This window comes from Sminthopsis crassicaudata, chromosome 3 (genome assembly GCF_048593235.1).
Source record: "Sminthopsis crassicaudata isolate SCR6 chromosome 3, ASM4859323v1, whole genome shotgun sequence".
NCBI lineage: Eukaryota > Metazoa > Chordata > Mammalia > Dasyuromorphia > Dasyuridae > Sminthopsis > Sminthopsis crassicaudata.
The window spans coordinates 377,505,328-377,520,503 of NC_133619.1; the positions used below are offsets into that span (position 1 = coordinate 377,505,328).

General features: G+C 32.7%; 1 protein-coding gene across 1 annotated transcript in view; it reads left to right on the forward strand.

Moving 5' to 3' along the window:
* THSD7B (thrombospondin type 1 domain containing 7B) overlaps positions 1 to 15,176 on the forward strand; it is a 1,297,161-nt gene that overhangs the window by 582,596 nt on the left and 699,389 nt on the right. Inside the window, exon 7 of the mRNA XM_074301932.1 lies at positions 9,405 to 9,602. Within this exon, the coding sequence (XP_074158033.1) occupies positions 9,405 to 9,602 (198 nt within the window). The remainder of the gene's footprint in view (positions 1 to 9,404; positions 9,603 to 15,176) is intronic.

Consider the following 15,176-nt stretch of genomic DNA (forward strand, 5'->3'; position numbering starts at 1 on the left):
TCTCTCTGTGTGTGTATGTAATATATAGTATTTAAGATATATTTTAACATTTTGAGTCTGCCAGCTATCTAGGCGAGGGGATGAAGGGAAGGAAGGGAAAAGTTGGAACAGAAGTGTTTGCAAGGGTCAATGATGAAAAATTACTCATGCATATATTTTGTCAAAAAAAAAAATTATCATATTCTCCAAAGTTTTCTCTTCTTCAGAAAAAAAAAACACAACAAACACCATTTCTTACTTCAATTATTCATCATATGGATATTTTCAAAGTCTTTAGCTATCTTGATCATTGAATTCCCTCCAAGTCATTTGCTGAAATATAGTGTACAGAACTAAACACAGTATTCCAAATAGAGCACACTGGAACTATGATCTCACTTTTAATGAAAGGGGAAACAAAAACAAAAAAAACAAACAAAAAAAAGATTGGGCAACCTGTAGAGGGCTTTAAATATCAAACAGAGGAATCTATTTTTCCCCTGTAGGCAATAGAGAGACACTGATGATTTTGAATGACAAATGACTTGGCTACATAAGTTTTTTTATTTATTTATTTTTTTAGGAATATAAATTTGATGGCCATACAGGGTATATCAGAGACAAGAGAGACTGGAAGTAGAGAAAGAAATTAGGAGTCTATTCCAGCCATTTCATTGAGAACTGATGAGGGCCTGAACTAAGGCCATATATGTAAGTAGGGAGAAATAAAAGGAATAAAGAGATACTGTAAGAAGACTTGGAAACTGAAAAGATATATAGGTCTTAAGAGAGAAATGAAAAAGTCAAAAATAACTGAATTTATAAACCTGTACAACTGGAAATATAATAGTATTTCTAATATAAATAGGAACTTTTTTGGGGAAAAAAAGTAAATGATGTTAGAATAGTAGCAAGTAAAAATAGAATATGGTAATCAGTCAAAGAACATTTATTGTGCACTAGCTATGTACCAGACATGGCGCAGAGGACTGTGAGGACTGTGATTATGAAGAAAGATAAAAAATGTCCCTTCATTCAAGAAGCTTACATTCTAATGGGAGAGATAACATGCAGATCATTAAGTGAGCATAGTAATCTGATAGAAGAAATCATTAGTCATCGAGGGAACCTGAAAAAAAAAAAATCTCTTTCAGAAAGAGAAAAATCTCTTTCAGTTCAAATCTGAGTTTTGAAGGTAGTTAGAGAAACCAAGTCATGGGGAGAAAGAAACATAACATTATAGATATGTGCTCATAGGCATAGAGACAATAAATCACTGTAGGAATTCACATTTATTAGTGCCCAACTATGTGTCATATACTGTGCTAAACATTGGATATACAAAGAAAGGAAAAATACTGTCCCAACTTTTGAGGAGCTCAGACTCAAATGGGGAAGAAAACATATAAACTAATATATACAATCAAGCTATATATATATATATATATATATATATATATATATATAATAGACAGGAAATAATTAATAGAGATATGTCGGAATTAAGAAATTTGAGAAAAAGCTTTCTGTGGAAGATGGGATTTTAGCTGGGATATTAAAAAAAAGCCAAGGAAGCTAGGAGACAAAGATGAGTAGAAAGACTATTGTAGTCATGAGGGATGGCCAGTGAAAATTCTCAGAGTTGATAGCTGAATTGTCCTTGGAAAAAAAGGAGAGATAAAGAAGTGTGTCTAGAAATTCTGTTCTAGGATTTCTTTACTTCCAAGAGGTCCAGTCTTACAAAGACCTTATCTTTAATCTTTCCCATTACCCAATTTTTACAACTATCTCTCCACTAGTCTTTAATTCATACCCTTTCTACTATTTATTTTCTATTTTTATTCCTATGTGCCATCCTGTTAAAACCTATTGTCTAAAGCAATAGTCCACTCATTCTCAGAGGAAATATCTAAAATAGTTCCATAGCTTTCCAGATATTTGCTTCAACATATCTACTTTTTAATAATCCTTAATTCAGAATATTTTCATTTTTGTCAGAACATTCAGTACAAAATAGTTTCCATCATTTCTGAAGGGACTTTATAGCAGTGGGGAATGTGCTTTGGAGTTTCAATCAGAGGACTTGTGTTTGAGTGTCCCATTCTCTCATTTTCTTCTTGTTTGACTTTCAGCAAATTTTGACACTTCCATGGGCCTTAGTTTCCATATCTGTAAAATGAGGGCTTTGGGGAATGGAATTAAGGAGCAGTAAAACTGGATAATTCCTGTGTCTTTCATATGCAAATCTGTGATCCTTCACATCCTTAAGGATACTTGTTTCTGCCCCTCCCCATTTTCTCTTTTCTAATCTTTTCTAAACTGAATATCCCTAGTTCTTTCATCTGACAATCTGACAATTGAATGCCATGATCACAAGGCTTCCTCTCCCTTTTAAAAAATTTAATTTCTCTTCTAAGAAGCTTTCAAGGCTTCCATGGAAAAGTAGAATTAAACTTTTTTTTTTTTCTCAATAGCTTTTTATTTTTCTAAATACATGTAAAGATAGTTTTCAAAATTCATTTTTGTAAGATGTAGATTAAATATGTACAGTCCTTTTAAATGTATTTTCACATTTGTCATTTTGTACAAGGAAAACCAAATCAAAAAGGGAAAGAACACAAGAAAAAAAAAAGCAAGCAAACAAACAAAAAAAAAAAGTGAAAATGCTCTGCTTTGGTTCACAGTCTCTGTCATTCTCTCTCTGAATGTAGATAGTGAATGAAGTGAATTCTGAAAGCTGTCTCCCAAGATGGAGAAAATGTTTTAAAAATTGAGTGGTCAGCTGTGCCCCAAGGCCAAATTTCTTTCTCCAGAGATCATGTGGTTTACAAAAAATGGGACCATATAGTCCTTTTCTTTGTGTGAACAAGTTGGGTCCACCTTGGCATTAAAACTCTCATGTAAGATAATTGAGTAATTCTAAAGATGTGCTTGGGTTAGAAAATTTTCCTCATTTATGACTTAGAATGTGAGGTCATTTGTCCTGACTAATACAGTCAAAGGTCCAGTCTATAGGGAGTGTTACTCCAGACTGATATATAATCATTCTCTATTTACTGTACTTCACCTCTCTATGTCTGTTTGTTGGGATGGAGAAGCCCTTTCTCATGAGATGGTGCTAAAATTTCTTTCTGCTTTTATCTTGAGAAATCTCCTTGATTTATTTGAGCCAGTGGTTTTTGTCCCCAAACAATGGCATTTTCTGTCCCAAGTTCTGTCCCAAGTCTATTGTAATTGTCTTGGATCATTGCATTGCTGAGAAGATGATCACATAATCTTGTTGTTGTGTACAGTCTCTTGGTTCTGCTCACTTCACTCAGCTTTAATTCATGTAAGTTTTCCAGAATTTTTGAAGTCAGCCTGATAATCATTTCTTATAGAGCAATAATTTTTCATTACATTCACATGCCATACATAACTTATTTCCCAATTGATGGAAATCCACTCAATCCACTCCAAAGAGCTTTGCCACTACACAAAGAGCTGTTACCAAAAAAAAAAAAAAAAAAAAGTTCTGTTCATATTTCTATCCATACTTCCTCCCCCCCCCCCCCCTCTTTTAAGAAAACCAATTCAAAACAAGAACAATTATCTAACTTGGGTCACTGGATGCCTGACTTTGAATAAATTCCCGAGGGACTTTGTTCCCAAGTTTAAATTATTCCCAACTACTGCCCTCCAGTATTCACAAGTTTCAGTTCGGTTTAAATATGTAGGAAATAGAGACTGGTAGAAAGTCATTCTAAGTCAATGCTACTAGTTACATTAAAAAAAAAAAAATAGATTAACTAACAAAATAATTCTTGGGAAAGAAAGGAAAGCAAGATTCTAGCTTTTATGAATTTTTTTTGTTTGTTTTCAGTATATTTGAAAGCTGTGGAAATGACATGGCTTCTAGTTAGTGGATCTAGTTTCATCTCCAGCATCTGACTATTAATATCTACATGATCCTGAGCAAGTCACTTGGCTTTAGTTTTCTCATTTTTTAAATAAAGAGATTGAACCAAATAGTTTCTGAGGAACCTTCTAGTATCTTCTGAGTTATTCTCAGTGATCTTGCATCTGAAATATCTGTAATCTTACTGTACCTAGGATGTGTTTCTGAAATATTGCCAAAACAACCTGGATTCAATAATTTTATATGAAACAGGTTCAGTTTTGGAAGATAAAGAAAAAAGAGTAAAATTAGAAACTCTAATTAGGAAGCTCTCTGGTAGCTAAAGCAAGAATGAAGTGGGAATGTATTTCTCAGTTTCCTTTTGTATTGTTAGAGAAAGTGGCCTATTGTCATTCCATGCTATAGTAAACACTGAATGGTCAGATTCTTCAATCAAGCTAAGACTTGGGAAAGACCTTAGCTTTAAAAGACCAAAATCTCAAAAGAAAAAAAAAAAAAAAAAAAAGACCAAGATCTCCCATTGCATTCAGGATTATCTCCAGTCATGCTAATTTGCCACTGGACCCAGATTGTTCTGGAAGAGTGAGGATGTTGACTTTGCACAGCTGTCTCACTTAAATTCAATTCACTTGCATGTCTTGCCATCAATTCCCTGATGTCATGGTCCACTTTAAGAACAAAGAGCAAACAGGAACAGGAACAAGAACAACAACAATGACCATTTAATTTTCTATTGTAATCCTACCTCTATGCTAGAATTTGGTGGAGTTGTGAAATTCAGATAATATATAATTCTCACACTTTTGAAACACAAAGTATATTGAGGAAAATGTAAATATAGATAGCTACACTCATACTTTTCTTTTATAACTATATTAGACTGTTTTTTGGGAGGTTTAGGGATGTTTGTATTAATAGATAATCTATATGCACAGACATATGCATATATGTGTATATAAACACATATGTTCATGTAATATATATAACTTGTATAACAAATGTATATATACATACACATATATATCTGTTTATATATCCCTTTACAATTTGCAAAACTCTCTACAAATATTATCTCCTTTCATCCTCACAATAACCTTAGAGTTGAGTGCTATTATTATTTCTATATTAGAGATGAGTAAACTGTGGCTGAGGGAGACTCACTTACCTAGGCTCACATAGCTTGTAATTATTTGAGACTAGATTTTAAGTAGTTTTCCTCATTCCAAAATAGTGAAGAACTAGAAATCAGTGTAATTGTTGTATAAAAGAGTGAGCTAATTGTTATATAAATACTGTCAAGAAGAATTTCTGGCTTTGCTTTATTAAAAATCAACGAGTCATATACCTAAGCTCTTGTTGATTTCTCTTAGGAAAATAAAGGATAAAGTTAACTCTTTGGGGGAATAATTCTGTAGATGCAAAAAGATCAGCTATGTAAAAATATGAGTAAGTAATATTGTTAGTTCTGTTAACTTTTAAGCAGGAATGACTAAGGGTTACTCTGCTTCATGTGTTTCTTATAATACTGGCATGGGTTTCTACTAGCCTACAGTCTCTGAGCTGTCTCAGACTAAATATATTTTAGAATTCCACAGAGTTTGGAAATACACAGACTAATACATTAAATACAGAAAAGCTGTGGGATTTACACCAAAACCTCTATCTTCACATTAGAATTCTTTACCATGGAAGAAACAAAATGAATCCACAGAAATAGCTCCATGACAGCCATATATTCTTAGATATTTTCACATATATATAAAGATCAACCTACATCCCTAAAAACACAGTATAGTGAATATTCATTACAGTACTTGAATCCTTAGAATAGGAATGGAACAGGAACTTACTGGTGATAAGAGGTCAAATAATAGGATATAAAGAAAGGAAAGAATTGGGGAGGAGGAAGAGGAAGTTTTGCCTAAACTGTACTCAGAAAGAATAATTGGGATGTCCTGGGTAACTAAAGTCAGTGTTCAGACCATAAGACTGAGACAAGAAATGGAGGTATGTTCTCAAGTCAAGAAAAAAATGGCATAAAAGTAAGGATAGTTCATATGACTGAGTGAGAATGATGGTTTTTCCTTTGTAATTATCCAACCAAGATAGACTTCTTTTGTGCCAATCTGGGGCAAATCATGAACCCTTTCTTCCTTTCCCTTGGATTTAGAGTCTAAAATAAACACAGAAGGAAGTACAAAGGCAATCCATATAATAATTGCAACTAGCTATTCTTTATTGGTATTTGACTAAGTCACATGATAGATTCTTCATCATTTGTGAATATTATAGAAAGAGAAGCAGAGGAGAGATAGAATTTCTTGGTTGCTATCATAGGAGATGATGTAGCCTACCTCCCTTTCCCTTCTTTGTTCTGTTATTATTTTAAAGTATTTCAATCTAGCACTCATTGAAGATTGTGAGGCTGTCAAAAGTTCAAAGTATATGATAAAATCAGGTCTTGGGCATAGTGCTATTCTATCAGGTTTATCACAAGCAAACAAGAAAATGATTACCTGACAGGTCTAGACTAGTCAAGTGAAGCTAGACTGCCTTGCAACAGAATTTAAATAGAATTGCAGCATTTGCTTTCTGATTTTTGAAAAGGCTCCCAATAATTCAGGGTTGCAGATGAAAAGGAACCAAGCTGTTCTTCCTCTAAAAATTGTTCAATTTATAGAAACAACACTACAACCTACCACATGCCAAAAAAAACAACCCTAAGTAGTCTATTATGATTTGTTTTTTTCCTGGATATATCCTTATGATTACCATTGTTTGAGACAGTGATTATGAATAAACATATACTCAGCAGCTGTCCAGACAAGGAATTAAATGAGATTGTCATATATTAGATATGAGATTGGCTGTGAAATTAAGAGACTTGGCAAGTCTTCACAACCCTCAAGAAGGAGTTCTTCTGTTAGCTGATGCCTATGTAACATTCTCTCTGAGCTATTTTCCTGTCTAGTACTCATCATAGGATGTTGAGTTTTTATAGGATGGTCCCAGGACTGGTGATTTCAGATTAATATATCCAACATATCATTGTCCTAAAGATAACTTAAACTGTTCAAATTTCAATTTCAAATCCCTTGAAATACTCGTTCTTTATTCACTGTTGTGAGAAATATATAGTACCAGAATGAAGAAGCTGTACTCATCTTAGGTCTATACTATCCCTTCGACATACCCTAATATGTATCTTTCTTAATTTCTACTCTCACTCTGTCTCCTTCATATTTATCTCTTTGCCATAAAGTGGTGTAGAATATGCCCACATCCCAGTTCACTTATTTGAACTTTCTAGTTACTTTAATTTCAGATGATAAAATTTGAAGAAAAAAAAAAGTTCAGCACATTCATCCTTTCCATTTTATTGTTGCTAGTTTTATTTTGCTTTTGCTCATTTTTCATTATTCATCTTTAGGGAAATATAAGTTTACTATGATATATATATATATGTATATATACATATATATATATATATGTATATATATATATATATATATATGTGTGTGTAAACATGAATACAGCTAACTTCAGGTGAATATTTATATTATATATAAAGTGTGTGTTTTGTATGTGTGTAATCCATATGCTCATCATGGTCTCTATACCATTAATACATAACATTAAGCAAATATCTTTTCTGTTTTAGCCAAACAAATCTTCAAGCACAACTCCAAATTAGCCTAATTCTCTCTACGTAGCATGTGATTCCTATTCTCCCTACATTGCCATTTCCTTTTCTTCTCTCCAAACAGACTTCTTCTATAAAGTTTTTTCTAATATACCTCCCATGGTTTCCACTATTCAATATCCTGACATAAATTTATATCTACCTACATATTATAGCTGTTTTAAAATTCATTTCCTAGGTTTACATATGTACATTGTGAATGTGTATATATATATATATATATATATATAGGCATATGTATAGGTACACCTACATAGAAGTGACTTAGGCATGTTAGATTGTATGCTTTATATGTGAGGTTATTTGTCTTGTCTTTTGTGGTTCTAGCTCTTGGACAACATCTTTATTCTAGTTCTTTGTACACAGCAGATATTATTGACTAAATTGTATCACCTTATTAATATGGGAAGCAGCAGTAGCATGGATTGATGCAAATTGCATGGGATAAATATGGTTTTGGAAAGGCTGATGACTTTTGAAAACCAAATGAAAGCATGATGACAATGTGTGATTTAAGGAAATACTAAGGAAAAAAGATACTAAGGAAAAGATCTAAAGGTTTTATTTTATGCTGAGTTTATGGTACATTTTAAAGCTAGTTAGTAATCACTACAAGGGTAGCACAAAGGTAGGATTCAGATAATTTATTGGATGAAGAGACTGAATCAATATGTTTCTAGTAAGACAGTGTGATTTAGAGATAAAAGTGTGTAGGCCATAGCTCCTTACGTAAATTAAGATCTAGGTAATTGGACATCCTGAAATCCAGGTTATGATGAACTTGTCTAGTTAGTTACTATGTTGTTTAGTAACTTGCCCCAAAGTTATTGTTTTAGGCAAGGATGCAAGTTAAATTAAATAGGTAAATTACATAGCAACATAATGAATAGCCATGTTTCTAAGTATCTAACTTTTTTTTTCCTTTTAAGGAAGGTATTATGATATAATAGGACTTAGAAGCAGAAAAATATTTATTGATATTATTGGTGTTTGTTGTTCTTTAGTTGTTAAGTCATGTCTAAGTCTTTGTGACCTCATGTATCACAGCATATGATACTGTGGATAGGGTTTCTTAGCAAAAATACTAGAATTGCTTGACATTTCCTTCTCCAGTGGATTAAGGGAAATAAAAGTTAAGGATCACATATCTAGTAAGTGTCTGAGGCCAAATTTGAACTCATATCTTTCTGAATCCAACCCATTATTCTATCCCATGGGACATCTAGCTGCCTTATTGTTGTTGTTTTGTACTGATAATGACGGTTATAGTTGTTGTAGTAGTAGTAGTGGTCTTAGTAGTAGTAATCCTAGTTGTAGTAGTAGTAATAGTAGTAGTAGGAGTAGTAGTAGTTGTAGTCATTGGAATAGTAGTGGTAATAGTAGTAAGAGATTTTTGAGGCACCTACATAGAATAGTGGATTTACTGTTGATCTTAAACTTAGACAGAAATGTTTCTTCCCTATACATTTTTTAAGTTATATAATTGCTAAGCACTTGTCTAAATGATTGTTTGTTTTTTTTTTTTTGCTACATTATTCTGTAATATTTTTAAACATTTTTTTAAACTTTGGTTAAACCTGTAACTAAGTTCTTTTTATGGGTGAATCTTATCTTCCTATCTAAATTGTATGTTTTTTAAAGATATATATTGTTTGTTCATCTGCTTCTTTATAGGCCACTTCCATACTTCCTAAAGTCATATGTATTGCCATGTTATGGATGCCCAACTAATCTTTTTTGCCAATTAAACATTTAATATTGATACTATTTGCATGAAAACGTGAAGAATTATATTTATCTTTTTTAAAATTCTTGTTTTCATAGGATTTAGATTGAGACAGCGCCATATCCTCATGGAATCCACAGGACCTGATGGGAATTGCCCACATTTGATAGAATCTGTTCCCTGTGATGATCCAATGTGCTATCAGTGGCTGGTTTCAGAGGGGGTCTGTATTCCTGATCATGGAAAATGTGGCTTGGGACATCATATTCTGAAAGCTGTGTGCAAGAATGATAGAGGTAGGAAGTGGTGATAAATTTGGAAGCAATGATAAATTTGGAATCAAATGGCTTCAACCAATGTATCTATTGTTTTTCTACAAGAGGTAATTTATCTAAGGCAGAGAAGTAGAAGTTTTTCAGAGTATTAGTATTTAAGTCAAGTGGCACTTGAAATTACTAGAAATCCTGTTAGCTGAGTGTATCTTGAGACCACCTTTTTCACAACAAAATTACAAGACCTGATTATGTATGAATATGTCAATCTATAGTGCTCTCCATGGTACTGATTTTGTCAAGGAAAAGAAAACATTTGGTTGAATTTTAACTTATCTGTGTTGAACAAGTTTCCATTTTTTTATTTGCAAAGTCATTTTAAAACACAGTTTTATACATTATTAATAAACAGTTCAATGAAAAAGATTCTGGAAATGAAAATCCTGCCAAGTTGAAAAAAAATTCTAAGTGGCATCTTTTCATTTCCACAATATCATATTCTTGTACTAGAATCAATCAAAGTGGTATCACTAAGCATTTCTAAGAAAGGATTAAAAAAAAAAAGTTGTCAGAAAAAAATGCTTGAAGTTTCTTGCAAAACTCTTAAGAATGGTGTGTTTCCTTGATTAATGAGTTTCCAGTGCTTGTACAATTGTCTGAAATGAAATGTGATTGAAGAAATACTTAAACCAAATGCTAATGAAAATGGAAATGAGAATAATGACATTTTTATTTTATCTGAATTAAAAAGGAAGGGAAATCAGACTTGTTGAAAGATATTCAGTATCTCTATTGATGAGCCCTGATACAAAGAGTCTCAATTGTGGTATTTTTTTTTGTGTGTATTTTTGATGAAACATCTTGGCTTAAAAAATATAATACCCTGTGGAATTAAATGAAATGACAAGCCAGGTTTTTTGATGAATATTAGTATATATAATAACAATAAAAAATGGCCCATGCAATGGTTATTTGGCTTACAGGTAAATTATACACATATAGTATATATATGTATGTATGTATGTAAATATATATATATATATATATATATATATACACACACATACATACAGTGAATTTATGTTTTATACAGTGAATATTTGCCAACTAACCAATGTTTAGTTTCACATTTAATGATTTGCTTTCTTTATTCATTTTTATTTAAATATCTACAAACTAACAGTGTAGATCATTGATATTACTGACAGCACTATAGCCAACAGGAACAAATGTATAATTTATTAAGCATCTATTCTTTATGATCATAAATTATACAAACCTATAATTTGTCATTTAAACTGTTAAATTTACTTCTGAGATGGTTTACATTGCACTTATACATTTGCTTTTTGTAGTTATGCCTTAGATTCTCTTAGAAATCCTACTAGATATATAATAATATAAATAAATGTAAAATCCTACCAGAAAATCAGAATTGAAAATCAGAATAATTAATTTTTTCCATTTACTCCTCAAGTTGCATTTGTTACATTTTGGTTTGTTGAGGCCTTAATGACAAATGACTCATTTTTGTAAGGGTAAAAACTCTTCCATTTTCAACAGTTCTGAAACTTTGTTCCCTGTATTTGAACCATGAATGATATTTGTACTTTGACATTTCTTAGTTTCTGTGAAAAGCGTGTATAAATGTATGTGTGTGCATTCATATGTGCTTTGTGGCATGTGAGATAGGGCATTGTCTAGGGTAAGAATATTGTAATTTTTAGAGGGTTTTTTAAAACTCTTAAATGACTTTGCACATTTTGCAGTAAGGCAGGCACAACAATAGTTTTTGGAAACTATTGCTCTCCTGGTACCTCTAGCAGTCTTTTGTTAGTGGGAAATTGAAAATGTGTTCTTGTGCTTTTAGCCATTCAGCTTATGTGCTAATTCAAGATGATTGATGATCGAGGTTTGGCAGAGAAGTGCTTCTCTGTTATACTTTCCACATATTATTAAAGAATTTTCATGGCTATAGGAATTGACAGGATTGTTGACACTCATTTGAATGTCTAGAGGGGGGAAAAACTCTGAGGGCAGGTTGACTAATTTCCCTTCTATTTATTTATTTAAATTTTCTGAGAGCATTTGGTATTTTTCATCCAGTCACTCCCAATTCATTACTTGTTTTATGGGTCTTTCATTTTGAAAAATTCTTTAGTATTATTTTGCTAAAATAAGTACTTAAAAATAATACTTTACATAGTACATTCAAATGGAAAAGATTCAATTTCCATGGCATGGCACTGGTATATTGTCCAGATTTCACAGGCATACAGCAATGAGGTCAGCACAAAAGCTCTGTAGCTCTTCAGTTTAGTAGATAGTCTAATATTTGAATTGTCCCAGGAATATTTTGAAGATCACCTAGCAGGATAAGATACTACACATTAAGGTGCTTTCTTAAACTAAACTGGACATTACAGTTCTAATGCTGAGAGGACAACTCTGTTGGGTTAGCCACATTGTTCCAAATCCAAATATATACTTGCCAAAAAAGATTATTTTGTGGAAAATTCACACAGGACAAGTGCTCACAAGGTACTCAGAAAAAAGCAATACAAGGATGCTCTCAAGGTCTCTCTTAAGAACTTTAGAATTTATTTATGATATGGGTAACACTGGCACAGTATTGCCCAGTGTAATGTGTGTCCTCATCAGAAATGTGCAAAGTTAGAGTCCATTGCAAATGTTCATAGAGACTATTTGTGTTTGGCCTGTGGCAGAGCATTCTGAGCTTGTATTGGTCTGATCAGCCATAGTCAGACACACTGTAACTCTACTCTAAAATAGTGATGTCATTTTAGTTATCTTCAAGAATGAAGGACAACAACCACCATATAATATATAACATTAAATTTATTTAAATATTTAAATTTAATTTTTTTATTAAATGTTTTTCATACATTGAATTTATTTAAAATAAGTGTTGTATAAAGATGTAAAAGACACTTCCATAGCCTGGGAAGAGAGCTCTTTGTTCATGAACAGAAATAAATGTTGTATAAATATGATGTCATAAGAAAAAAACACATTTCAAAAATGCTCAAAGAAAATATGAGGAGGATAGACGTAAAATTGAAGAGAAGAAGATATCTGTAGGATACTTGGAAAGGTCAACTATTGAATTTCTCACGATGAACTTAGACCTTTCTTTTCTTCTGTACATTAAAATATTGTACAGTATTTCAAGCATGCATCTTCCTTTTAAATTATAGAATCCAGGGATCTGTGTGGTAGAAAGAAAACTGGATGTAGACTCAGAGTCCTGGTATTGGAATCCAGAAGACAGAATCCAGAATGAATGAACTTCATACTTGTTTGAACTTAATCAAATCCCTTAGCCTCAGTATCTCACTTTAGTTATATGAAGTCTCTGTCACCCCTTCCATGTTTATATCTATGATTCTATAATCTCATATGTGAACTGGAGAAGGAAATATCAATCCATTCCAGCATTTGCTAAGAATATTTCAAAATGGTCATGGAGAATTAGGACACTACTGAAAACAACTAAACAACGGACTTAAATCTCCATAATTATTATTTTTGAGAGTATAATCTCATAGAGATTAGAAAACAGTGATCCTTGATACTGCTCCCTGGGGAAGCCAACCTGCTTATTCTAATGAAAGAAAACTTATACTAAGGAACCTTGAAACATTTATTGCACCAGAGATCAAATTTGTGCAAAAATATATGTTAATTGAATATAGGCATTATAACTCAAATCCTAAAAAAAGTACTGCTTTGTGTACAATCATATAATAATTTATAATAACAAAATGTAAACAAATCAACATATAAAATACATAAGAATTATAACAGCCATGAATAAAACTGTAGGATAATTTTATGGAGAAAATAGGATAAGGGTAGAAGCCTCAAAAATTTTGTTAATGAAATATACAAAAATAATAACTTGATAAAACATGGTTACATGGTTAAGAAATACATAATACATAAATACTACAATATGATACATAATATATAATAAATATATAATAAATTTACCAAAACCTCTCTCTAGCCTGGTCTTCTGTCTACAATTGTTTCACAACTCAAAAAAGACTTGAAATTAATTTTCCCACCGAAATTCATGAATATAAAATCATCTATTGGGCATTCTGAGTGCTCCAAAGATCATCACTTCCTCATCTTTCCAGTCTTCTTATACCATATGTTCCCTCACCTTCTGCCACCTACTCCTTGATCCAATGACATTGACTTCCTACCTGCACCTATGCCTGGAATGGTCCCCTATCATTTTATCTTGTATTCTCTGGCTTCCTTCAGATCCCATTGAAAATCTTCCTTTTAAAGGAAACTTTTTCCAGTCTCTCTTAATTCTTCTACCTCATTTTTCACGTTTGCACAGCACTGTTTACATGTTGTCTTCCCCATTAGATTGTGAGTTCCTAGAAGGCAGGAACTGTCCATTGCCTTTGTTTGTGTCTTCAGAGCTTTGTTCAGTGGCTGGCACAGTGTCTTTTGAAATTGATCAGTCATATTCGACTCTTTCTAATTCAGTGCAATCATAGCTCATCAATGTTGTCCATGGCGTTTTCTTGGCAGAGATACTGGAGTGATGTGCCATTTTGTTCTCCAGTGGATTAAGGTGAACAAGATAAGTAATTTGCTTAAGGGCACATAGCTGTTAAGTATCTGCTATTAAGCCTCTGAAGCTAGATTTGAACTCAGGTTTACCTGACTCCAAGTCCAGAGTTCTATCTGTAGTCTGGAAGAAGAGTCTGGAAGAAGTCAGTCTGGATTGGGTCAAGGAGAAGACTTATCATGGATTCAGAAGTCCAGCAGATTCACACCTCTAAAGGAAAAGCCTGCTCATGGACTTCCAGAAGATTTACAACTAGGATTGAATTCTGGGAAACCAACAATCCTACACTCTTGGAGGCAGAGTCTGATTCATTCCCACCACTATCTTCATGCTGACTGGAGGCTTTGGATTCAGAGGGAGCTGGAGAATGAAGCTGGCTGGAGGCATTCTGACAGGAAAAGATTCAAGACTTTGAAGGACACAATATAGAATCTGAACTTTAACTCCTGGCTGCATTTTGAGATTATTGAACTGAAACTAAAATTAAGGCTGGCTCTAGAAGCTCCCCAAGAAACCTGCCCCTCAGAGAATGATTATAATTTAGAGAGAAACAGAACATCACAGTCTTTGCCTGCACATTAATCACTTAATAAGTGCTTATCAAATAACTCATCAATTGGGGAATGACATGTATTGTTATAAATCTGACTCAGTTCTCTATATATTTTAGGAAATGAGGCTTTTATGAGAAACCCTGAAATTGTTTTTCTGCTTTCCCTTTAATCTTGGTTGCACTGAGGTTTTGTGCAAAATCTTTTTAATTTTATGTAATCAAAATTACCCATTTAGTATTTCCTAATGTTTTCTTTCTTGTTTGTCATAAATTTCTCTCTTCTCCAATGATCTGATAGGTAACTTTTCCCTGCTCTCCTAATTTGCTTATAATATCACCCCCTAAATCATGTTCCTGTTTCAACCTTATCTTGGCATGAGGTTATAGATTTATTCATAAAGGGAATATATACATACACACACATACACAC